Raw genomic sequence first — 27,500 nt, forward strand, 5'->3', positions numbered from 1 at the left:
GAACCAGACCCCTCCCATAACCCCATCAGTACCTAAAGAGAACCAGACCCCTCCCATAACCCCATCAGTACCTAATGAGAACCAGACCTTTCATAACCCCATCAGTACCTAAAGGAACTAGACCCCTCCCATTACCCCATCAGTACCTAAAGAGACCCTCATGAATCCATGACTGTCACTCATCAGATCACACTGGCACTAGCAAATCACTAAACCCCACGACCAGTGGGCCGTGGCTGAAGTGCCCTTGAGCAAGGCACCTAATCCCTCACTGCTCTCCGAGCGCCACCGTTGTAGCAGGCAGCTCACTGCGCCGGGATTAGTGTGTGCTTCACCTCACTGTGTGTTCACTGTGTGCTGTTTGTGTTTCACTAATTCACCGATTGGGTTAAATGCAGAGACTCAATTTCCCCTCACGGGATCAAAAGAGTATATATACTTATACTTATTCCCATTGGTACTGGCTAACAATATTGTTTTTTTCTGGAGAACAACATTTTCATGATCTAATTAGAACATATGGAACCAATTTTGTGGCTGCCCAGCGACAAAAGTTGCCTACTGACAATGTCACAAATAACTATCAATAAAAGGCACACTTGACCTTGACATCAAATCATTTTGACGGTGCATAACCTCATAACATGACGAACCGCACTTTGTTTGACATTGTCTGAGTGGCCCTCTGCAGGCGACTGTGTGTGTGTGTGTGTGTGTGTGTGTGTGTGTGTGTGTGTGTGTGTGTGTGTGTGTGTGTGTGTTTCGGGTAGGAAACTGGCCCCCTTCTGAAATCGAAACGCAAAAGAGCTGCTATGCTACAGGAATTCAGAGATCTTTTTGTACAGACTGCTGTTGGTGCATTCCCTCTATATTATATCAGAGTTATGTTCATACTTTCTTGCAAAAGACGCATATTTATTTTGTTTATTATTGCGCTTCTCAACCAGAGGGGGGCCCCCGAGGGCAAATCTTGTGAAGGGTGATGTTTGTTTTTTTGTTTTGTTTTGTTTTGTTTACTCCTGTTTTGTTTTGTTTACTCCTGGGGGAGGAGCTAAGGCTGTGAAACTATAGCAATGCTCTGGTGCAATCTGAGATCACTTAGCTCACAACCAGGGATGTAACGGTATGAAAATTTAACCTCACGGTTATAGTGACCAAAATGATCACGGTTTTCGGTATTATCACGTTTTTTTTAAAAGTGTGTTCAATATGTTCAGAAAGCACTATTAGGCCTACACAAGCTGAAATAGTTTCAAAAAGTGTGACAGCATTTACTATATTACAAAATATAGGCAAAACCTTATCAAAAGTGCAACATTTAACCAGGGATGAATTTTCACCTGGGGGTGCTGAGGGAGGGTAAAAAAATGGTTACTGAGTAGATGTGATTCCTCTATTCTGGTGCAGGCCTACAGTGTACATCCTGACTGCACAAACAAACCTGGCTGAGCTGAGCATTCTTAATTCATAGCATAACGTTAACGTGGTATTATGTGTTGTCCTATTCACTTTTTCCTCTTTCATGTTTAATCATAGATATAGATATATATATTATATATATATATATATATATATGATGTTTAATTAGCTTTGTGCCACAGTTAAATCCATCAAGTAGATAACAGAATCAGTAGGGTACCAGTTTTGTTTCATTGTACCAGGCCTACTGTAAGTCAAAAGCAGGCTTGGATGAAGCTGGGAAGGATTAAACACATGGTTTCCACACCGTGGTAATCAACCGTGATAAAATGAAAATGGTAATTATTATCGTCAACCTTTTTATCGCGGTTTACCATTATACCGGTAATCGTTACATCCCTACTCACAACCCAGAGTTACTTAGATTTACACATCACACCTTTAACACCCACAACTAGTCAGATTTACACACAACACCTTTAACACCCACAGCTACTCAGATTTACACACCATATCTTTAACACCCACAAATAGGGGTGCGCAATATATAATGTTGACGATAATATCGCGATTGTTGTTTGTGCAAATTGACATTATTGAGTATTGAAACTCTTGAAATGATGCACTGAAACCCCACACATTCACTAAATCAGAAGGTGGAATCACACACTGAAACCCCATACATTCACTAAATCAGAAGGTGGAATCACACACTGAAACCCCACACATTCACTAAATCAGAAGGTGGAATCACACACTGAAACCCCACACATTCACTAAATCAGAAGGTGGAATCACACACTGAAACCCCATACATTCACTAAATCAGAAGGTGGAAACAGCAGAAGCGGGAGCAGAACTCTCTGGCTGCAGCAGAGCAAGTCACATGATCGCAAGTGGTTTCATGTGGTCACACGCAGTAATGTTTCTATTTTGCGCCCTCAGTTCTCCCATACTTCAAGTGGCATTGATGAGTTAAAGAATCACAGTATTATTTGGCCAGAAATCTAAAAAGTATTTTCAGTCAGTTGTTTCATAATTATAAACTAAGAACTCTTCTAAAGATCGCTCTAAATATCTACTTTTATTTAATATGCTAACTGTTAGCATCTCTATGGAATTTCCCATATATATTAGCCTTAAGCTAACCATTAAAATTGTGTAATGCTACATGATTGCTCTTAAACATCGGAGGAAATAACTGAGGTGTAGCCTACTGTGTAGGACTGCTCGGTTTTACACTGAGCCCTAAGTAAAAGTTTGAAAGGAGCTTCAGCCTTTCTCTTGGGACGCTGTTATCGATCTGCTCAGCTAATGTAGCTGCACACACAGGTGGGAGCACCATTGGAAATGTGTCATAGAGTGACATGGTTGATTTGGAGTCACAGATTATTGGTTCTTATCATAGTAATGCTATTCATAAATTATGAGCTGCAAGAAACTTAGACTTTTAAAAACAATTTGTAGAGGCTATCGACTAATTATCGTTATCGTCAAAATCACAAAATGTATCGAGATTCTATTTTTGTCCGTACTGCACACCCCTACCCACAACTACTCAAACGTACACACATGGCCTTTAAAGATTGCAGCTAGTGAGACTTACACATGGCCTTTAAAGATCGCAGCTAGTAAGACTTACACACAACACCTTTAAAGATAACATCTAGTCACACTGAGGCTATATCTACTACACTAGGCCGCATCAGTTTTGATCCAGATTTTCAGGTCAAATCCGATTCGCGTCCACACTGTATCAGTTTGGGAGTAGACAATGTGTGTCCCATAGACAGTAAAAGATATGGACAGAGTCATCTCGTAGACGTCAATCGAGGCGGGGGAAGCAAATTTCAACCGTTTCCTGTTGGTCGACAAGGCTTTCTGCGCAGGCTTAGGGGACGTAAATGTAACGTAGACACGTAGTCTGACTCGTGTAACTCTTGTGATAGCTGCACCGAGATATATAGCCATATGTAGCCACTTACTTTGTTACCACCATGTCTACATTACTGTTCTAAATGTCCTAGTTGTTCGTAGATAAATGTGATTTAATATAAACAGCACTCGCCACATTCATAGCCTAGGCTACTGTCAGTCCATCAAAACTTCGCTGAAATGTTGTGCTCAGATGCTTTCATTCTTATCCAGAGAATACGGTTATTTTGCTCCTCTGCGACGCTTTCACCCACTCTGGTTGTATGCTTATTACGTCACTTTAGCATTGATTTCGGAAAAAAGTTTATTACTCAGCCGGTAAGTCAGTTACGAGGTTATGACGCCAATCACACAATGTTGTATTACTGCGAAAATAGAAAAAGTTCATATAAAGGCTTAAAACACTTCAGCTGTAATGTTATTTGATGTCAAAGTGGCGCCAAAATTGAATGGGGTTCAATGGGGATGGCTAGGTGAACTGGCCTACTATTTAGCCTCAGATCCACCATAGTGTCTACGCTCTCCGAACGTTCACCTGCCCCCTTGGTTTGTCCACAATACTCCATTAATATGCAAATCTCTCGGCCGTTCACCCTTTGTCAAGTCCTGCATTCCTGTTACTGTTGCTAGGTCCGATACACAATGGCCATGCCGTGTTAAAAACCTGCATTAAAATTCGCAATTCTGATTCTTTAACCCTCTAGGCGCCACAGGCGACTATAGTCGACAAGATGCGGTACTGAATAAAACGGCCGATTTAGTCAAATAGGGTGTCATATTTCGTTCGACTTCCACTCCACTAGATGGCAGACATGTCATACGTCATCCCTGAGTCGAAAAAAGGACACGCTTTAAACAAAACTTTCTAGCTACAGCGCATTGAATCAGTGCATGAAATACCGAGCTAGTGTGCGGTGAGGAGCCACTTTGTCAGAGCGATATTGTCAACGCCAGTGAAGTATTTGCATTAGATTATCGCCTAATGGCATCAAAAAAGTTTACCTGAAATGAAGTGTTGGGTCTTCTATTCGCGGACCCTGATTCTGAAGGGGAATATCTCCCTTCAGAAAATGACGGTGATTCGTTTAGTGAGGCTTCAGATGCGTCCCTGCCTTGCAATGATGCAGCTGGACAAAGTGAGAGTTTACTCCATAGTTTAGTTTACACCAAGCACAAACGTTGACTCGTTTGCCCAATGTCACTGGTGGGAATAATGTTTCACGGGTTCGGAGTGTTCATCGGGAAGTTAGCAGGGTGTTAGTGGTGTGGCGAACGAGGCTGGAGGTAGCCTAATATCCATAGCGCTAGCTTCTGTCTTCTGAACGTGTACCTCCACAATCGCGGCGACAGTAACGTGGTGGAGCCTTTGTCTAATGCCACTGGGTATGTTAGACGAGGTCGAAGTGCTCATAGGACAGTTAGGGGGGAACGTTGTGGCAGTGTGGGGAGTCGCAATGAGAATGACAGTAGGCCTAGTCCGAGCTGCGCAAATTCTCTCCACTCGGCGCGCGCGAGGCAGATCTGGCCATGCTGCTCGCATGGTGGAGGTGGTGACACGCTCTCTCCCTCTCCCACACACACACACACACACATTAGGTCATGCATAGTCTATCACAAGATGATGGGAATGCCGGCCCTGTATGGATAGGGATAGGGAGTCATTATCTCTACAGCAAAAGGCCTGCTACATAAAAAAAAAAATAAGTCAGCCATTTAGTAATGATTTACACTGTTGATTTGCTATCTACTTCCCTGATCATTTAGGACATACAGTACACTATGTGTTCCTTTTTGTGTGTTCATGTCCTTGTGATGTGTGTGTCTTTGTCAGCTAAGAAAAAAAACAAAAAAACATCAACAAAAACAACAAAAAGAAAAAAAATACTAACATTGTCTCTTGTCTTGTCTCACATCTCACTCCTGATCTGTGCCTTGCCGTGGCAAATGAGCTTTTGAACTAAACAGGTCTTGTCTACTTGTGTTTGTGTGTCATCTGAATAATATATATGTGCCCCCATACATGGAATCAGAGTGCCTACTGTATGTAGTAAATGGAAAATCTCTACAGCAAAAGGCCAGTCTACCGCTACATGCATTTGGTTTGTTTCTGCCATTTATTAGTAATGATTTACACAGTTTGTTCACTACTTACTATTTACCTGAGCATTCAGTATTGTGCAATATAGCATACAGAAGGTGAGGGACATTTTGGGGGGAAAGAAGTGGTGCATTTTATCATTCAAACATGCAACTTTTCATGAAAATTCTATAATCCAAGATGGCCGCCACCATATGACGTCATAATATGCAAATTAGATATAAACATTTAATCTCTACATACACTTTGGGTCATCCTTAATATTTCTCTAATTTACAGAAAGTCTCTATCTCTTATCACTTTTAAGATATAGCCTTTTGAAATGAAGATGTCAAAATTGATCGTTTCGGAAAAAAACCTCTGGCGCCTAAAGGGTTAAAATCACAACAAACGCACAGTATGGGCACAAGGGCAGAATGGCTATATTTTTACCAAACCAGACTGTGACAGAATGTGAGAACACCATCACAGCTCTGTACAAGTCCTTCATTCCAGCCTTAGACACCTTGAATTTCCTCAGTTGGCAAAGAAAGAACACACGCTGGTGAGCCTTCTTCATAATGTGGTTAACATTAAGGTCCCATTTGAGGTTGGAGGAGATGGTGGTACCCAGGAACTTGAAACTGTTCACCCACTCTATGGTTTGGTCAGTGATGATCAGAGGTGAAAGCCCATTTCTATTTTTGCGGAAGTCTACTACCATTTCCTTAGTTTTGGAGATTTGGTTGAAACTTAAGTTGTTTACAGTGCACCATTCTCCTAGTAAGGATACCTCTGCTCTGTAAGCGTTTTTTATTATTGCAGTCAATCAGGCCTAGTACTGTGGTGTCATCTGCAAAGTTGAAGTTCTTGACTGAGTCATGGTGTGAGACGCAGTCATTGGTGTAAAAAGAATAAAGGGGTGGGGACAGAACACACTTGCATTGGATAGTTTGTGGTGAACTCTTACCAATCTTGGTGTCAAATGAAAGCTAACATTCTGGAGATTCTAGTTTACATGGCAGTAACGGTCATTGAATCAAAGAAAAGGGATTATTATTACACATGAATCTGCTACTGTGGCTGTTTTCTAAAAATTACACTGAGCTAAACACATAGGTATTTGAACACAAATACATTTATAAAAAACTCCATATTTTACTCTATAGTCATCTACTTTGAGATACAGCTTCACAACACCTGGTTTCAGGCCTCAATTGTGTTTCAAGGCCATTTCAAGCGACCTAGAGGGCCCAAATGTGGGCAGTTCCAGAGATGTATGTTACTGGCTCAAAAAAAAAAACTACATTTGAGCCTCTGTAACTCAATGCCAGTACATCACACAGTCATACTGACTGTGAATTCTACTGGGTCTAAGCTTTCCAAAGAGGTCAAGCATTTGATGATGGGCCAGAGTATGTGGGAGCAGTGCCCTCCTAAGTAGATGATGTGCAATGTCGGGCAAAACACTCAAAATGGGGCTGAAATTTAAGAATTTAAGCAGAAGATGTGTACTCACACCTAGTCAGAACCCTTTAAGTAGAAGATGTGTACTCACAGCTAGTCAGAACCCTTTAAGTAGAAGATGTGTACTCTAGTCAGTAGAAGATGTGTACTCACAGCTAGTCAGAACCCTTTAAGCAGAAGATGTGTACTCACACCTAGTCAGAACCCTTTAAGCAGAAGATGTGTACGCTAGTCAGTAGAAGATGTGTAATCTAGTCAGTAGAAGATGTGTACTCTAGTCAGTAGAAGATGTGTACTCACACCTAGTCAGAACCCTTTAAGTAGAAGATGTGTACTCTAGTCAGAACCCTTTAAGTAGAAGGTGTGTACTCTAGTTAGAACCCTTTAAGTAGAAGATGTGTACTCACACCTAGTCAGAACCCTTTAAGTAGAAGGTGTGTACTCTAGTGAGAACCCTTTAAGTAGAAGATGTGTACTCACACCTAGTCAGAACCCTTTAAGTAGAAGATGTGTACTCACAGCTAGTCAGAACCCTTTAAGTAGAAGATGTGTCCTCTAGTCAGAACCCTTTAAGTAGAAGGTGTGTACTCTAGTTAGAACCCTTTAAGTAGAAGATGTGTACTCACACCTAGTCAGAACCCTTTAAGTAGAAGATGTGTACTCACAGCTAGTCAGAACCCTTTAAGTAGAAGGTGTGTACTCTAGTTAGAACCCTTTAAGTAGAAGATGTGTACTCACAGCTAGTCAGAATCCTTTAAGTAGAAGATGTGTACTCACAGCTAGTCAGAACCCTTTAAGTAGAAGATGTGTCCTCTAGTCAGATCCCTTTAAGTAGAAGGTGTGTACTCTAGTTAGAACCCTTTAAGTAGAAGATGTGTACTCACACCTAGTCAGAACCCTTTAAGTAGAAGATGTGTACTCTAGTTAGAACCCTTTAAGTAGAAGATGTGTACTCACACCTAGTCAGAACCCTTTAAGTAGAAGATGTGTACTCTAGTCAGTAGAAGATGTGTACTCTAGTCAGTAGAAGATGTGTACTCACAGCTAGTCAGAACCCTTTAAGCAGAAGATGTGTACTCTAGTCAGTAGAAGATGCGTACTCTAGTCAGTAGAAGATGTGTACTCTAGTCAGTAGAAGATGTGTACTCACAGCTAGTCAGAATCCTTTAAGTAGAAGATGTGTACTCACAGCTAGTCAGAACCCTTTAAGTAGAAGATGTGTCCTCTAGTCAGATCCCTTTAAGTAGAAGGTGTGTACTCTAGTTAGAACCCTTTAAGTAGAAGATGTGTACTCACACCTAGTCAGAACCCTTTAAGTAGAAGATGTGTACTCACACCTAGTCAGAACCCTTTAAGTAGAAGATGTGTACTCTAGTCAGTAGAAGATGTGTACTCACAGCTAGTCAGAATCCTTTAAGTAGAAGATGTGTACTCACAGCTAGTCAGAACCCTTTAAGTAGAAGATGTGTCCTCTAGTCAGATCCCTTTAAGTAGAAGGTGTGTACTCTAGTTAGAACCCTTTAAGTAGAAGATGTGTACTCACACCTAGTCAGAACCCTTTAAGTAGAAGATGTGTACTCACACCTAGTCAGAACCCTTTAAGTAGAAGATGTGTACTCTAGTTAGAACCCTTTAAGTAGAAGATGTGTACTCACACCTAGTCAGAACCCTTTAAGTAGAAGATGTGTACTCTAGTCAGTAGAAGATGTGTACTCTAGTCAGTAGAAGATGTGTACTCACAGCTAGTCAGAACCCTTTAAGCAGAAGATGTGTACTCTAGTCAGTAGAAGATGCGTACTCTAGTCAGTAGAAGATGTGTACTCTAGTCAGTAGAAGATGTGTACTCACAGCTAGTCAGAATCCTTTAAGTAGAAGATGTGTACTCACAGCTAGTCAGAACCCTTTAAGTAGAAGATGTGTCCTCTAGTCAGATCCCTTTAAGTAGAAGGTGTGTACTCTAGTTAGAACCCTTTAAGTAGAAGATGTGTACTCACACCTAGTCAGAACCCTTTAAGTAGAAGATGTGTACTCACACCTAGTCAGAACCCTTTAAGTAGAAGATGTGTACTCTAGTCAGTAGAAGATGTGTACTCTAGTCAGTAGAAGATGTGTACTCACAGCTAGTCAGAACCCTTTAAGTAGAAGATGTGTACTCTAGTCAGTAAAAGGTGTGTAGGCTAGTCAGTAGAAGATGTGTACTCTAATGAGTAGAAGGTGTGTACTCACAGCTAGTCAGAACCCTTTAAGCAGAAGATGTGTACTCTAGTCAGAACCCTTTAAGTAGAAGGTGTGTACTCTAGTCAGTAGAAGATGTGTACTCTAGTCAGTAGAAGGTGTGTAGGCTAGTCAGTAGAAGATGTGTACTCTAATGACTAGAAGGTGTGTACTCACAGCTAGTCAGAACCCTTTAAGCAGAAGATGTGTACTCTAGTCAGGACCCTTTAAGTAGAAGATGTGTACTCTAGTCAGTAGAAGGTGTGTAGGCTAGTCAGTAGAAGATGTGTACTCTAATGAGTAGAAGGTGTGTACTCACAGCTATTCAGAACCCTTTAAGCAGAAGATGTGTACTCTAGTCAGAACCCTTTAAGTAGAAGGTGTGTACTCTAGTCAGTAGAAGATGTGTACTCTAGTCAGTAGAAGATGTGTACTCTAGTCAGTAGAAGGTGTGTAGGCTAGTCAGTAGAAGGTGTGTAGGCTAGTCAGTAGAAGATGTGTACTCTAGTCAGTAGAAGGTGTGTAGGCTAGTCAGTAGAAGGTGTGTACTCTAGTGAGTAGAAGGTGTGTACTCTAGTGAGTAGAAGGTGTGTAGGCTACTCACTGCTGTTGGCAGGTGGCGGCGGAACCCTGCGTTTTGGAGCAGTGGTGGGCAGTCGGTTCCGTGGTGGAATGCCTGGTCCACTGGGGGGTTCTATGGGGTCATGGACCGGAGCGCTGCTGTCGGGACAGTCAGGGTCAGAGGTCAGCCGTGAGGCGGAGAGAGTCCAACAGCTTACACAAGTGCACACACACACACACACACACACACACACACACACACACACACACCCTCCCTTCCAAACACTCTGATTAAAAAATCTACTCTGAAATGTCATGAGAGAAAGAGAGTGAAATAAACAGAGAGGAAGAAAGAAAGAAAGAAAGAAAGAAAGAGAGAAAGAGGAGAAAAGAAAGAGAGAGACAGACAAAGAGAAAGAGGAGCAAGAACAAGAGAGTGCCTCCATTCGGCTGCTCCTGCTCCCTCTGCTGCTGTTCGCTCATGTGTCTGTGTGTGTGTGTGTGTGTGTGTGTGTCCAGACGGAGACTTAGAGCCAGTCTCTACATGCGTACACTCACCCCCTCACCTTTTTCCAAAACGAGGAAGAGAACCATACACTGCATACCGGTCCCACACCCCCACACACACCAACACACACACACAGTAAATAATAATACAGTCGATTAGAACACACACACACACACACACAAACGCTGTAATTTATAACACACAGAAACTCAGAAACACACATACATACATGCACACACATACATTGACATACGTACACACACACGTAGGCACACCAGCTGGTACACACACACACAGACGAACTGGTGTACTTCCCATTTGCAAATGACATGTCCACGTCCTCTTTGTTTAGTATGCAAAATCACTTAGCTTTACAAACACACAAACACCGCAAACACCGCAAATATTTTAAATCACTTAGCTTTACAAACACACAAACACCGCAAATATTTAAAAAATGAGATTACTGGCACCACAGTACTAATATGACTCCTTATGTGTGTGTGTGTGTGTCTGTGTGTTTGTATGTAATGTGTGTATATGTGTGTGTGTTTGTATGTGTGTGTGTTTGTATGTGTGTGTGTGTGTGTGTGTGTGTATGTAATGTGTGTGTGTGTGTGTGTGTGTGTATGTAATGTGTGTGTGTGTTTGTATGTGTGTGTATGTAATGTGTGTGTTTGTATGTGTGTATGTAATGTGTGTGTGTGTGTGTGTGTAGCTCTCTGTTAGAGCTGTGGCAGCTGGGCATCAAACTCTTCTGAGTGCAGACTTCAGTATGGAGCAGCAGACTTCACTAACAAATAACAGACTTCACTAGCGACAAAAAACTTCACTAACGAGCAAAAGACTTCACCAACGAGCAACAGACGTCACTATGGAGCAACAGACTTCACTAACAAACAACAGACTTCACTATGGAGCAAGACTTCACTGACAAACAACAGACTCTTCAATACAGACTTTAATGTGGAGCAACAGACTAATTTTAACCCCCTGCTCCCCTCACACACACACACAGACTGACTAACACACACACACACACACACACACACACACAGAGACAAGCTTTTAAGCTGTGTAATACCAGTAATTAATGTACATTCTAAAACTGATAGTTCCAGTCCTTGATTGTGATTGGCTGAATCATGTTCGATGCCGTTGTAAAATCCAGCATAAACATACACCTTGACCACATTTCGTTCTATATTACTGCACTACCATAACTTGATACAAAAGTTAAAGTAGCTGCGTCTCGAAAAGCAATAAGCCACTCGAGTCCGTATGACTCCGCTAGCGCGTCGTGCCTAACAACGCCCCTTAGCTGCTGTAGGATCAGCGTAACCTACGGCCTCTCGGGGCTTATTGCTTAAATCTAGAATCCTACTCATGTTGCTATATGTCCTATAACATGTTGCGTCATCCTCAATAATGTTCACAATAGACACTGAAACACACACATATAAACTCACACACAAACACACACACACGCACACACACATACACATAAATAAATGGGGAGTTCCGGTAAAAAACAATACCATTTGTCAGCAGACTGGCCCCACTGTGTGTGTGTGTGTGTGTGTGTGTGTATATACACATGATGACACAACAACGGTCATTGATGACACATATTCCCCTAAATTCATTGGCAAATTTTTTTAATGACCTCAACAACCTCACTCACTACAACCTAATTTATTTATGCACAAGTACTCAAACACACACACACACACACACACACACACTCTCTCATGTGAGCATGACTATGTGACCCACAGATCTGTCGAGTCAATGACCTTTTTATTCTATTTCATCTGAATAGAGACAGCAGCCACACAAACACACACACACACACACACACACACACACACACATAGGGTGGCCATTTCCATAACACCAAAAAGAAGGACAATATTTGTGGCATTTAGTGAGGCAAGAATAATGACAAGGACTCTGGTGTCTAGTCCAAACTGCAATACAATAGATCATGACGTATGTGTAATAATAAAAAATATTCCTGGAAAGGCTAGAAGTGTTTGTTCACAGTATCTGTATTTATTCAATACACTGGGGTGGCCGTTTCAAAAACTGACCAGATGAACCTGCCTTGCCAAGTGCAAAAATTACAAAATACGATGTTATATTAATAATGCAAATGAACGGCAAACTCCGTTCTGAAATGAGATGTTATTATCATTAAGACAACAGGAGTATACAAAAAAATTGCGATTTTAGCTTACAGTGGCCGACTATTTGGTTTATAATGTTGTGGATGGCCACCAAGCGTCTTCTGCCCCACGTCTGCGCGCGCATCTAGTTTGGTTGGTAAACGGGAAACCCGTCTATAGAACTTAGAACACGTTAGCACTAGGGGTGGGAGATATGGACAAAAAATAATATCTCGATATTTTTTGTGATTTTGACGATAACGATAATTAGTCGATATCCTTTTAAAAAAAAAAAATTGTTTAAGTGTGAGTTACTTTACAGCTCATTACTTATGAATAGCATCATTACAATAATAACCAATAACCTAACCTGTGACTTTTTATTGTCACATTTATGACACATTTCCAATTCTGCCCCCATTTGTGTGTGTGGCAATGACATGGTCTAGCCAGCTACATTAGAGAAGATGAATAGGCCTAACAGTTTCCCAAGAGAAAGTCTGAAGCTGAAGTTCCTTTCAAACCTTTACATAGGATTCACTGTAAAACTAAGAGCAGACCAACAGAGTAGCCTACATCTCAGTTATTTCCTTCTATGTTTTGTTTTAGAGCAATCACGTAGGCTAGCATTACAAGTTACAGAATAGAAACGAATGCGTTAGCTTATGCCTAATGTATATGAGAAATCCCATAGAGATGCTAACGGTTAGCATAATCAGTAAACATAGATATTTAGAGCGAACTTCAGTCCATTTACAAAAGAGTTACATGAGAATAGTTATTTGTTTACAACTGACTATTAAAATACTCAAAGGCTAATGTTGTCTCTCCATATAAATACCGTGTAGGAAAAAACGTGACTGTCTCATCAATGCTACTTGAACAGAAGTAGCCGCATAAAATCCCAAGTAGGCTACTCTCGCTGCACAAAATAAACATTAGGCTGAGTGGGACAACGTTGTGACCCACTAGTGATCACGTGACACTTGCTCTGCACTTCTCCCGCATAGCCTACCTCCTGGGAATGTATGAGTCTTCAGTGCGTGATTTCGAGTATTTTTTCCCCATAAGTAATTTAAATACTCGATCAATTGTGTCAATTTGCACATCGTTAAAGCAACAATCACGATATTATCGCAGACAATATATATCGCCCACCCCTAGTAAGCACCTCAGACAGACATATCCCGACCTTTTTAAAGAGTTCAAAGAACGGCACGTTATCAAATGTAGATCTACGAAATAATTATTGACATGCCATGACCAATATTACCATAATATATTCACTCACGCTATAGCCTATAACTGAGGAGATGATGATGGGGTTTTCCATCACATTCGATAACGTGCTGCTCTTTGAACTCTTTAAAAAGGTCGGGATATGTCTGTCTGTGAAGTGCTATATATACAGCCTAATTATAGGCCTAGCTGCCATTATTAGGACTCAACACACTTTGGTGGTAGACTATGAACTTAAAACTGAGTGCATTTTGGGTAGCTTATCCTAAAACTGAGTGCATTTTTATCAAGCTACCTAAAATGCACTCAGTGTTAAGTTTACAACAATAATTAGCAGTAATCAATAGCACACAGAAGAAGGCACTATGCCGAAACATGTCTGTGCAATAAACACTTTTGTATAAAAAGTGCGGCCTTTAATAACCATATAGGAACTTAATGATGATGAACCCAGAGTTGACCTTTGACGTACACACAACAAAAGTGCACCTCAATACACCTGGAGGAGGTGTGCATCCTTTCTTATCCAGATATTTTAAGATTTCGCCGTGGTATTGTTTCAGTATAAAATATCGAGATATTTATGGCAGGCATTGTATTGAAGTCATATTTTTGGTATTGTGACAACACTAACACACACACACGCACTGCGTAACCTATTCATTCAAAAACACACCAAACGGACCAAATGGGACTGAGTCTATGATTCTGTCCAGCACACAATAAAGTGTGATAACGTATCTATCTATCTATCCATCTATCTATCTAACATGCCATCACTACTGCATCAGATTCAGTGCACATCAGCTAAGATACTGATAATGCTAACATGCTAACACTACTGCATCAGATTCAGTACACATCAGCTAATGATACTGATATTCATACAAAAACACACCAAACGGGCCAAATGGGAGTGAGTCTATGATTCTGTCCAGCAGACAATGGTAACACTACTGCATCAGCAGTGAAACATTAAATATGCTAACATTATTGCATTAGATTCAGTGCATATCAGCTAATGATAATGCTAACATGCTATCACTACTGCATCAGATTCAGTGCACATCAGCTAATGATAATGCTAACATGCTATCACTACTGCATCAGATTCAGTGCACATCAGCTAATGATAATGCTAACATGCCATCACTACTGCATCAGATTCAGTGTACATCAGCTAAGATACTGATCATGCTAATATGTTAACACTACTGCATCAGATTCAGTGCACATCAGCTAAGATACTGATAATGTTAACATGCTAACACTTGAATTTCCACTTGAACAACTTGAATTTCTTTCTTGAATTTCCCCTTGGGGATCAATAAAGTATCTATCTATCCAACACTACTGCATCAGATTCAGTGCACATCAGCTAATGATAATGCTAACATGCCAACACTACTGCATCAGATTCGGTGCACATCAGCTAAGATACTGATAATGCTAACATGCTAACACTACTGCATCAGATTCAGTGCACATCAGCTAAGATACTGATATTGCTAATATGCTAACACTACTGCATCAGATTCAGTGCACATCAGCTAAGATACTGATAAAGTTAACATGCTAACACTTGAATTTCCACTTGAACAACTTGAATTTCTTTCTTGAATTTCCCCTTGGGGATCAATAAAGTATCTATCTATCCATCCATCTATCTAACACTACTGCATCAGATTCAGTGCACATCAGCTAATGATAATGCTAACATGCTAACACTACTGCATCAGATTCAGTGCACATCAGCTGAGACATTACAACACTGATAATGCTAACATGCTAACACTACTGCATCAGATTTAGTGCACATCAGCTAAGATATTAAAACACCCATAACAAAGATCCTTGATTACTAGCAAGATAGAGCAACGTAATTTGTTACTATGGGAGCAAAACGGGACAGTTCCGGTCTGCATAAGTGGGAGTGTCACCTTACGTCACTAAATAAACTTTCTCTCTTAATAAGCAATAAGAACAGATAAACATAATTGTGTTCACAGTATTATTGTCTATAATCTTGTATGATACCAATGAATCATTTTTTAGGACATGATATGAATAATTTAATTGGTCATGTGAACCGAGCTAGCTAGCTAGCTAACGCTAGCTTAAAATGCTGTACAAGTGGATGGGAGTAGCTATGGCAATATAGCTATGCGCTAACAAGTGACTAGTAATTGAAGGACTTCGCTTAAACTTAATATACTGTTGCAAATTCACTTGAGTATAAACTATCCACTTTAATTCATGTAAGTAATGTTATTCAGCTAGTTGTCATTTCAAAGAAATTACACTTCTCCGTTTAAAATGTTACCTTAGCTAAGAGGATAGCTAGCATGCTAACAACCGGACAGTAACTGGTAGCAGCATGGTCTGATATTAAGTTATTTTATTACAAATCCGAACACTAAAAAAATTACACTTTTAGGCTTCAAATGATCCCAAACACTTACAGATTATGACAAAATTTTCCAAAAAACCCTCAACAAATCCAGAAAGACATAATGACCAATTTATTGGTAAAATTCCACAAGTCTTCATTGACATTAGTGCAGCGAGGGTTTACTCTGGTCTGCATAAAGGGGGATTTTCCCCCCTCCTCCTTGCAATAATCGATCGCGGAAATTGTCGAACGTTTGCGCCTCTCTCTCCGCTTTAACCCTCTCTGCTGATAATGCTAACATGCTAACACTACTACATCAAATTCAGTACACATCAGCTAAGATACTGATAATGCTAACATGCTAACACTATTGTATCAGTGCACGTCAGCTAAGACATAGATAATGCTAACATGCTGCATCAGATCAGATTCACATAGATAATGCTAACACTACTGCATCAGATTCAGTGCACATCAGCTAAGATACTGATAATGCTAATATGCTAACACTATTATATCAGTGCACGTCAGCTAATATACTGATAATGCTAGTGCAGGTCAGCTAAGACACCAATAATGCTAACATGCCAACACTACTATATCAGTGCACGTTGGCTAAGATACTGATAATGCTAACTTGACACTAGGCTACAGCATCACAATGTCCAGACCAGTAGCTTTTCCAGATTTTCTGGGCTGAGGCGATGGCTCTGACCCCAGACCTGCCTGACACTAGACCAGGGGTGGGCAAACTGCGGCCCACAGGGCACTTTCACGTGAGGGGGGCCCTTGAGCCAAAAAGTTTGCCCACCCCTGCACTAGACACCTACGTTTACATTAACATTTAATCATTTAGCAGACTCTTCTATCTTACATACAGTATGTACAGACACACACACACACACAATCATTTAGCAGACGCTTCTATCTTACATACAGTATGTACACACACACAATCATTTAGCAGACGCTTCTATCTTACATACAGTATGTACACACACACACATAATCATTTAGCAGACGCTTCTATCTTACATACAGTATGTACACACACACACACACACACACACAATCATTTAGCAGACGCTTCTATCTTACATACAGTATGTCAATTATAATACAAGGACCATCGTCCCAGGAGCAACTCAGGGCTGGTGTGGAACGGTGGAAGCCAGGAACTGAAACCACAACTTTTCTGGCAACTGCATGCTAACTCAGTTCTTTAACCACTACGCTAGCACTACACTAGCACTACACTAGCATAACGCTAGCACTACACTAGCACTACACTACTACTACACTAGCATAACGCTAGCACTACGCTACTACTACACTAGCACTACGCTAGCACTACACTACCACTACACTAGCACTACGCTCCTACTACACTAGCATAATGCTAGCACTACACTAGCACTACGCTACTACTACACTAGCATAACGCTAGCACTACGCTACTACTACACTAGCATAACGCTAGCACTACACTAGCACTACACTACCACTACACTAGCACTACGCTACTACTACACTAGCATAACGCTAGCACTACGCTACCGCTACACTACCACTGCTCGCTTGAACAGCATTCTGCATGTGATCCATCAAAAGAGGAAATGCAAAAGGGCCGTGAGCAATGGAACTTCCTCTCTAGGACCTCACCGACACTCTTTACAGTGGATATCTATCTATCTAAGAGTCTAAGAGCCAACAAACACATGTTCTGCCTGTCGTTAATTACAATGGATAATAATTCCTGAATAAACAGCCCTTATGTCTGCAATTTTTTCAGTGGTATTGAATAAAACACCACTGATGCTCCTGTTGGTTCAGCTGATTCCTGTCCCACCACCAGCAGCAGCAGCAGGTCTCTGCGTGAGTTTAGACATGGTCTCTGCATGAGTTTAGACATGGTCTCTGTCTGTGTGGAGAAGATCCCTGAAGACGCCTGCAAGAGCTGTGTGTGACCTGTGAACCACATGACTTAGACTACATCTACCACACAGGCCGATAAAACAGAAATCACACAGATCAAATCAACGTGTCAACTTTTGTTCCTGTTTTGCTCCGATACGAAGGGGCTGTTAGCGGGCATCCTGGACTGGAGGTGCACAGCTGGGTACCCGCTGCCCTGGCAACAGCAGGGCTACTGTGCCCCCACTGGCATCACAGCTGGGTACCCGCTGCCCTGGCAACAGCAGGGCTGCTGTGCCCACATTGGCATCACAAATGGCATCTACTCTCAAAATACCCACACAGCCTGCAGCGAACATACAGTACGCCACCGAACAGAAACCGTTACGCCACCGAACAGAAACCGTTACGCCACCGAACAGAAACCGTTCAACGACACTGGTGAACAGAGGAGACTGAGAAAACTCACAACACACACACACACACACACACACACACACACACAGATACAGACACACACACACACACAAACACAGATACAAACACACACACACACACACACACACAGACACACACAGACACACAAACACAGATACAAACACACACACACACACACACACACACACACACACACACAGATACAAACACACACACACACACACACACACACACACACACACACACACACACACACACTTACACACAGATACAGACACACACACAGACACACAAACACAGATACAAACACACACACACACACAGACACACACAGACACACAAACACAGATACAAACACACACACACACACACACACACACACACACACACACACACACACACACACTTACACAGATACAGACACACACTTACACAGATACAGACACACAAACACAAATTAGACATACATACACACACATACATACATACATACACACACACAGACACACACACACACACACACACACACATACATAACCAAACAAAAAGTTCTGCACAGAACCTGGTGTATGCCCAAAACGGAACACCATTAAACCTCAAAATTCTGAAAGCCAAAGACACAAATAACAGCCTTACACACACAAATACACACACACACACACACACACACACATACACTATACCATGGCATTCTGAACCTCAAGAGGGGAAGAGAGAGAGAGAGAGCATGCGGGGGAAACAAACAGTGCAAGTGAAGGCAAATTAGCCATGTTCGGCATGAGCACTTACCCCAGCAACCACCACAGATCAGACAGACACCGAGGAGATGGAGAGAAGGAGGGAGAGAAGGAGAGAGGGAGAGAGAGGGATGACTTTTACACGCCACGGGAGGACAAAGAGCTTAATGGCTGCCGTGAGGGAGGGCTATAACAAACCGCACGAGAGCACAAAGAGGAGGGAGGAAGTAGGGAGAGCATTTAGAAACAAGTGTGTGTGTACTTGTAACACTAGAACAAGTGACTAGACTTCCTGAGTGTCTGTGAGAAACTATAATAGAACACAATCAAACCAAACACCCACACACAAACACACACACACACACACACACAGAGAAAGTACTTAACACACACAAACACACACACACAGAGAAAGTACTTACACACACACACACATTCATGAACAGCATGAACAGAGTAAAGACAGGTTGTTTGTCCACAGCATCAGGCCAAATGAAACCCAATCATTCACACAACTGCAGCCCTTGTGGCAGCATCAGTATCTTCAGAGAGGTGTTCTCAGAACATTCTATCTGTGTGTGTGTGTGTGTGTGTGTGTGTGTGTGTGTGTGTGTGTGTGTGTGTGTGTGTGTGTGTGATCAGATTTCATTTCATTAGTTTGCCAGAAACATTAGAAAAACTTTTTTTTTTCTGTCTTGAATTTAGTCAAACAACAAAGTAAAACTCATAATTAAGGGCATATATAAAACAAGCTAAAGTTATCAAGAGGACAAGTGCAGTGAGTATAAAATGACTCATCGTTTAAGAGCACGTGGGATAAAAGAGAGGTCGTGTTTTTTGCTTCTGCTCCTGGATGTAACCAGCTCCCTATGTCTTCTCAATGACTAGGCAGTTGTAAAGGGTCCTAGTGAGAGACATGTGCAGGGGGTGGAGCTGTCCTTAAGTGTGTTGGTGAGTATACGAGATGCAGGGTGGAGAAACTGTCCTTAAGTGTGTTGGTGAGTATACGAGATGCAGGGTGGAGGAACTGTCCTTAAGTGTGTTGGTGAGTATACAAGATGCAGGGGGTGGAGCTGTCCTTAAGTGTGTTGGTGAGTATACAAGGATACAAGGATACAGAAAGGCTAGGCAATCAAGGACATGGGTAGATGGAGGAGCTGTCCTTAAGTGTGTTGGTGAGTATACGAGATGCAGGGTGGAGAAACTGTCCTTAAGTGTGTTGGTGAGTATACGAGATGCAGGGTGGAGGAACTGTCCCATGTGTTGGTGAGCATATGAGATGCAGGGGGTGGAGCTGTCCTTAAGTGTGTTGGTGAGTATACAAGGATACAAGGATACAGAAAGGCTAGGCAATCAAGGACATGGGTAGATGGAGGAGAAATCAAAAATAATAAATAAAAAGTTCTATGGAGATGTGCAAAAGTTGGAGAAAGTCAGATTTGTGTGTGTGTGTGTGTGTGTGTGTGTTGGACGCAGGGGATGAAATAAGAAAATAAATAAAAGGTCTGTAGCATAGGAGAGGGATGTAAAAGTGCTAAAAGTCTTGTAGGTGTGTGTGTGTGTGTGTGTGTGTGTGTGGGGGGGGGGGGCATGAGTGCTGAGGAGTGAATGAGTGCAAAGTCAGTATAGTGTGAGTTCAGAGTTCGGATGGCCTGGGGATAAAAAAACTCCCTGAGTCTCTCAGTTCTGGCTTTGTGACTACATAGGGCCTTCTTGATTTCAGCGGTAGGAATAATCCATTGTTAGGATGAGAAGAGTCCTTCAGAATCTTTGGGGCTCTTAAGAGTACTCTTCTGGAATAGATATCTTGTAGAGCAGGGAGTTGAGTTCTTATAGTACGTTCAGCTGAGCGCACTACTCTGTGCAGAGTACTGTGAACTGTGGAGTTCCCATACCAGGTGATGATGCTACCAGTTAGAACACTCTCAACCGCTGAAGTGTAGAAGGCCTTCATGATGGATGTAGAAACTTTGGAAGGAAGTAGAGGACGAAGGAAGTAGAGTCGTTGTCTGGACTACTTCAGAACATTTTGAGTGTTAACAGTCCATGTTAGGGTCTTCAGTAATGTGACACCAAGGTATTTAAAAAACTTGTGACTCTCTACAGGTTGCCCGCTGATCATTAGTGGGGTGTAACTGTAGTTCTGCTGCTGCCTTCTGTAATCCACTACCATTTCCTTGGTTTTATTGATATTCAGTGTCAAGCTGTTAGATTGACACCACTGTGCCACCTCATCAACCTGATCCAAGTAGAGCTGTTCATTGTTGTTACTAATCAGGCCCAAGATCACCGTGTCATCTGCAAACTTGATGATGGAGGTATGACTACTGTTGGCTTTGCAGTCATGTGTGTAGATGTTGTACAGCAGTGGACTCAAAACACAGCCTTGGGGAGCACCAGTGCTGATGGTTAATGAGTCAGATGTCAGACCCCCCACTCTAACCACTTGTGAACGGGTTGGTGAGGAAGTCAAATATCCAGTGACACAGGGTGGTGTTCAGTCCTAAGGCCTTCATCTTTATGACCAAGGTGAGAGGTACCATCGTGGTTGAATGCTGAACTAAAGTCAATGAACAGCATCCTCACATAATTCCTATCCTCCTCCAGGTGAGTTAAGGAGGTGTGCATGAGGTTTGAGATGGCATCCTCTGTAGACCTGTTGGCTCTGTAAGCAAATTGGAGGGGTCAAGGAGGCAGGGAGGGATGAGCAGATAATGTTTTTCACAAGCTTCAAAACACTTCATCACTGTAGACGCCAGGGCTACTACGTAGTCATTCAGACATGATGGACTTTGTTTTTCGGTACTGAACAATAACAGACTGCCTAAGGCAAGTAGGAACTGTCTCTTGAGCCAATGATGTGTTAAAGATATAAGTGAACACAGGAGCTAACTGAACAGCGCAGGATTTCAAAACCCTGTTAGAAATTCCATCCGTCCAGCAGCTTTTCTACAATTAACCCTCCTAAAGGCATTGCTCACATCGCACTTCAGAGACACAGAAAGGTGCATCCTCATTTGCTTCACATGCTGCAGCTAGTGCAAGATAGTCTGTGTTTTCATGTCAAACCGAAAGCATAAAAAAAGCATTAAGTTCATCAGGGAGGGCTTTACTCACATTCATCATAGGAGGGGACTTTCTTTCAAAGCCAGTGATGGTTCGAGTCCTTTCCACACTCGTGCTGATCACCCTCCAAGAAATCAGCTTCAACTCTGTCTCTATAGGGCCCGCTTAGCATCTTTAATAGCTCTACACGAAACTATAAGATGCTGTTTTGTAATCCGTCATATCACCCGGAAATAAGCCCAGCATTATAAGTCATGGTGCGTGTCTTTAATGCCGTTTCACTTCTTATCCACCCATGGCTGATGGAATCAGTTAGCATATTGATGTAACTCAATGATACTTCCGTAAACTCATTGATGTCAGCAGAGTTCGCCTTTGAACATCTCCCAGTCAACGCTAAGGGCGCCCTGTAGCCTGGCTTGATTGGTTTCAGTCCAGCTGACCAACAACACTGTTCTTGAACTGTGTGTAGCAGTGATCCAGTTTGTTGTCACCACGCAGGGGAAGTGAATGTGTTGGAATAAATTCAGGCATGGACCGTTCAGATGTACTTGATTGAAATCACTGGCCACAATAAGCCGCAGAGCTTCAGGGTGCGGTGTTGTTGTCTATTTAAGACTTCTTGCACCCTGAAACCGCAGCATCTGTGTTGGCTTGTGGAGGAATGTAATGTAGACAGCGCTTGAATATTACCGGGCAAACTCACGGGCAGGTAGAAGGGTCGACAGACAATCGCTAGGATGTTCTAGATGAGGCGAAAGCAGGACTTTGAGAGAACGGTGACATTTCTAGGATCACACCACTTGCTGTTCGTCATGATGCAAACACCGCCACCTTCGATTTTCCAGATTCCTCAGTCCCACGAGAGCGAGCAGCAGCAGAGAAAACGAGAATACGAGATGCAGGGGGTGGAGCTGTCCTTAAGTGTGTTGGTGAGCATAATGATGCAGGGGTGGAGCTGTCCTTAAGTGTGTTGGAGTATAATGCAGGGGTGGAACTGTCCTTAAGTGTGCTGGTGAGTATAATGAGATGCAGGGGTAGAGAAACCGTCCCAAGGTGCTGGTGAGTACAAGATGCAGGGGGTGGAGCTGTCCTTAAAGGAGTGTGATTTTGACTTAAAGTGTGTTGAAACATGATACCGAGTGTGAATGTATAACTCATAGTCACCTCGGTTGTCCCCGCACTCCAGAAATTAGCTAGTTAATCGCCATTAAATTTCGCAGGGCGCTTGGCATCGTTTAGCTCGTAATAACACAGCTTATTTACGGTGCTTCAGTGCTTATTATGATTTCAGGGCCTTGCCATTTAAAAAGATGAGAACTTTGAAAGACTGATAGTGAGTTAAAGAGATATAAAGACAGACAGGTAGTTCTTGTTGACGACATTTTGATGGACGATAAGTCGGGCCGATTTAGTACCAACCCAACAAGTATGATATGATCAGATTCCAAAATAATTCTGGCTACTGGAAGCAACTGAATCCATGCATTTTCAACTGAATTATTTTTGGAATCTGATCCCTTATCATACCTGTTCGCATGTCACCCCCCATTTATCGCGTGACTAAATTCAAAATGTCGCTGAACGGTAAAAATTCCTTAAGGTACCGTCTGTATAAATCGCCTTGTAAAAAAACTACCTGTGCTTTTTCAAAGTTCTCCATGTCTTGTTTTCAATGTCAAGGCCCCCTCGGAAGTCTACCAATGAAGTATGGAGCTACTTTGAGCCCCCGTGAAATGGTGTAAAACAGTGATTTATTTGCATGGCAGTCGATGCCCGAAAGCTACACAAGGAAACACTGTGTTGGTAGCATTGGCTAACCAGGAGCCAGATTTCTGAGTCCAGGGACAAGCCGAGGTGAGCTATGAGACATACGTTCACACTCGGTATCATGTTTCAACACACTTTAGGTTAATGTATGTGTTAAGTGTGTGTGTGTGTGTGTGTGTGTGGGCGGGCATGTATGTGTTAAGTGTGTGTGTGTGTGTGTGTGTGTGTGTTCGTGTGCGTGTGTGGGCATGTATGTGTTTGTGTGTGTACCTGTGTGTGTGTGTATGTGTGTGCCTGTGTGTGTGTATGTGTGTGCATGTGCGTGTGTGTATGTGTGTGTTTGTGTGTGTGCCTGTGTGTTTTTTTTATATATAAGTGTGTGTGTGTGTGGGCATGTATGTGTTTGTGTGTGTGCCTGTGTGTGTGTGTGTGTGTGTGTGAGAGTGTGTGTGTGTGTGTGTGTGTGAAGAGAGAGGACTAGAGCAGAAGTGAGCACTCTCCCCTGTTGTTCTCAGTCTAGCCTGCAGGGGGCAGTGACAGCACAAAGAAAGCCCTTTCTGAAAGCACACGCACAGACACACACATGCACACAGAAATATGCATGAAGAGAACCACACTTACACAGGAAACGTGCAAAACACGTGCAAAACACACACACAGACACACACACTCACACACAGACACACATCTCTGAGCTCCTAATTAGCACTCTTAAAGAGTGTCACTCTTATACATCACATTCACCACAAAGTCAACCCATGGAGAAATGCCCCCCCACAAACGCACACACACCCTTCTGCATTTACTAGCACTGAAAGACAGATACCGGTACACAGACACACAAACACACTTGCACTAAGGGTGTGGGGGTGTGACCTACTGAAAAATGTGTGTGTGTGTGTGTGTATGTATGTGTATGTGTGTCTGTCTGTATATATGTGTGTGTGTGTATGTATGTGTGTGCGTGTGTGTATGTATGTGTGTGTATATATATATGTGTGTGTGTGTGTGTAAATATATATATTGTGTGTGTGTGTGTGTCTGTGTCTGTGTGTGTGCCTGTGTGTCTTTTGTATATAAGTTTATATATACATGTGTGTGTGTGTGTGTGTGTGTGTGTGTGTGTGTACTGTATTGATTGATTGCTGTTTGAGACGTTGACTGCATAATTACGTTTGACAGATGCCAAACTGGATAAATGTTCAAATCAAATAAATATGCTCCTTCATTAAAACCCATTTTGCTATTTTAGGATACAAATTCAAGCCATCAAGATCAAAGTAAATCACCATTCAAGAAATGTATTTTCCCTCATGTTAGGGTTTCATTTCTGTAAATAGCATACTGCTACTTGAATTAAAATCACAAAGACAATTTGTTTATAATGTCTGCCTGTAGAGTACCCAAGAGACTAAGCAGAGGTGATCATGTGTTTAATGCTACAGAGGTGATCATGTGTTTAATGCTACAGAGGTGATCATGTGTTTAATGCTGCGGATACATTAAAAAGTTTACCTTTGACCTTTGATGACCCCTCCCTCTATTTCTCTCTCTATCTCTCTTTATTTCCTCTCCTCCCTCCATCTTCTTCCTCTCTCTCTCTCTCCATTTCCTACCCTCCCTTCTCCCACTCTCTATTTCCAACCCCCCCCTCCCCTCCCTCTCACACACACACACACATCAGATGTGGAACAGAATCTTTTCTTAATTGATCGCCCTCTAAATGAGTATTGCGGTGTTCACAGTTAGAACTTTCAACTTTCTCAGCCTGATTCCTAACAGACTCCACTAACTCCTTGGCTATACTACCGAGGCTAATCAACTCCGCTAACTCCTTGGCTATACTATCAAGGCTAATCAACTCCGCTAACTCCTTGGCTATACTATCGAGGCTAATCAACTCCGCTAACTCCTTGGCTATACTACCAAGGCTAATCAACTCCGCTAACTCCTTGGCTATACTACCGAGGCTAATCAACTCCGCTAACTCCTTGGCTATACTACCCAGGCTGAATAAATTTAGGGGTTCAGTTCATATTCGGGCTGGTTTTGTTATCAAACGTCGGGCACATTGTTCACAAAGGTTGTTTTTCTGTTTCTTAATTAGTCATGGGTGTGTCCTGGGTGTAACACCCTTTAAACCAATGAGAGTGTCATCTGTCATTCCCTTTAAGAGCGGCGCAACTTCAAACAGCGCATTGGTATTTTGCCAGTCAGCGGCACATTTGAAGGAATCTGCTTGCATGCGAGACTGTGGAACACATAACAGGGATTCCACTAAACCTTGCTTTACTGAAACCTGTTTGTGACTACATGCATTCTGCACTCGCCTATTATTTGAAGTCAAAGGCAAAGTGAAACTGTCAAAATAGAGCCTTAGATGTCAACGGAAACTCCTCTCAATGAATGCCTAGCTCATTTATGGGCAGCCAATAAGAGAGCGGTTTACCTGTTGCCGGGCGGAGTCCTGGGGGGGCGTAGTGGAGGTGCAGGTGGTCGGCGGGGGACAGGGGGCGCCAGAGAGCCAGCCAGGGCAGCACCCACGGGGTAAGACTTGGGGGGCAGGGGGCAACTGCCCCAGAGAACACTGCTCATACAGGTGTAGATCTGAGGCCGGGGAGGACAAGGGAGAGAAGGAGAGGAGGAAAAGAGAGAGGGAGAGGGAGGGAGAGAGGGAGGGAGAGAAAGAGAGAGAGAAAGAGAGAGAGGAGAGAGAGAGGGAGGGAGAGAAGGAGAGAGAGGAGAGAGAGAGGGAGGGAGAGGAGAGAGAGAAGGAGGGGGAAAAGGAGAGAGAGACAGAGGTAGAGAGGGCGGAGCAGCAGACGGCTGATGCTGATTGGGCGTCGGTGCGTCCTTCTTAGGGGACTTGGGGAGGCGTGGCCTTGGAGAGGGAGTGGGCTTCTCCAGAGCCGTTGCTGTGGTTACTGTTGCCATGCTAAAGCACTGCGGAGGCTGGCTATAGGTCAACCGGGGCGGGATGGGCGGAGCCTCAGACGGAGCCTGGAGGGTTTGTGCGGGTGTGTGTGCGGGTGTGTGTGCGGGTGTGTGGCAGAACTTGGTCCTGCTCTTGGGGATGGGCATAGTGCCCTGCTCCTCTTCCTCTGCCTCTCCTCCTCTTCCTCCTCCCCCGTCTCTTCCACACGGCAGGTTGCCAAGGATACGCTTACGGTGGCCCGGCAGGGACACACCCATCTGCTCCAGCTGCTCGTTGCTCAGGTGCACACAGTCGCCCACGGCAACCAGGCCACTGTCCTGAAACACAGCGCTGTACTGTTCCAGTCGCAACGCTGCCAGCCAATCAGACACCGGCAGCGCCGACGACCACAACGACATCTCCGCTCAGGTCACTGGTCAGGTCAAAGTTCAGACAGAGGTCAACATCATCTGTGTGTGTGTGTGTGAGGTAGAGGGAACAGGAGTGTGAGTATGGTGATGACCTGTAGGCAAAAGAGTAGGTGTTACTACACTCATCATCGTCCTCAATCACCATCATCATCATCAATCATTAGACATACTGTAACTGTTACAGGCTCAGTAGAGGTATTACTACAATCATAATCATCATCATCATCATCAATCATCATCATCAATCATT

General features: G+C 42.8%; 1 protein-coding gene across 1 annotated transcript in view; it reads right to left on the bottom strand.

Moving 5' to 3' along the window:
* LOC125307952 (arf-GAP with Rho-GAP domain, ANK repeat and PH domain-containing protein 1-like) overlaps positions 1-27,500 on the bottom strand; it is a 92,597-nt gene that overhangs the window by 55,823 nt on the left and 9,274 nt on the right. Inside the window, 2 exon segments of the mRNA XM_048264083.1 lie at positions 9,717-9,832; positions 26,355-27,342. Of these exon segments, the coding sequence (XP_048120040.1) occupies positions 9,717-9,832; positions 26,355-27,238 (1,000 nt within the window). The 5' untranslated portion in view covers positions 27,239-27,342.

Source organism: Alosa alosa, chromosome 15 (genome assembly GCF_017589495.1).
Source record: "Alosa alosa isolate M-15738 ecotype Scorff River chromosome 15, AALO_Geno_1.1, whole genome shotgun sequence".
Classification (NCBI taxonomy): Eukaryota; Metazoa; Chordata; class Actinopteri; order Clupeiformes; family Clupeidae; genus Alosa; species Alosa alosa.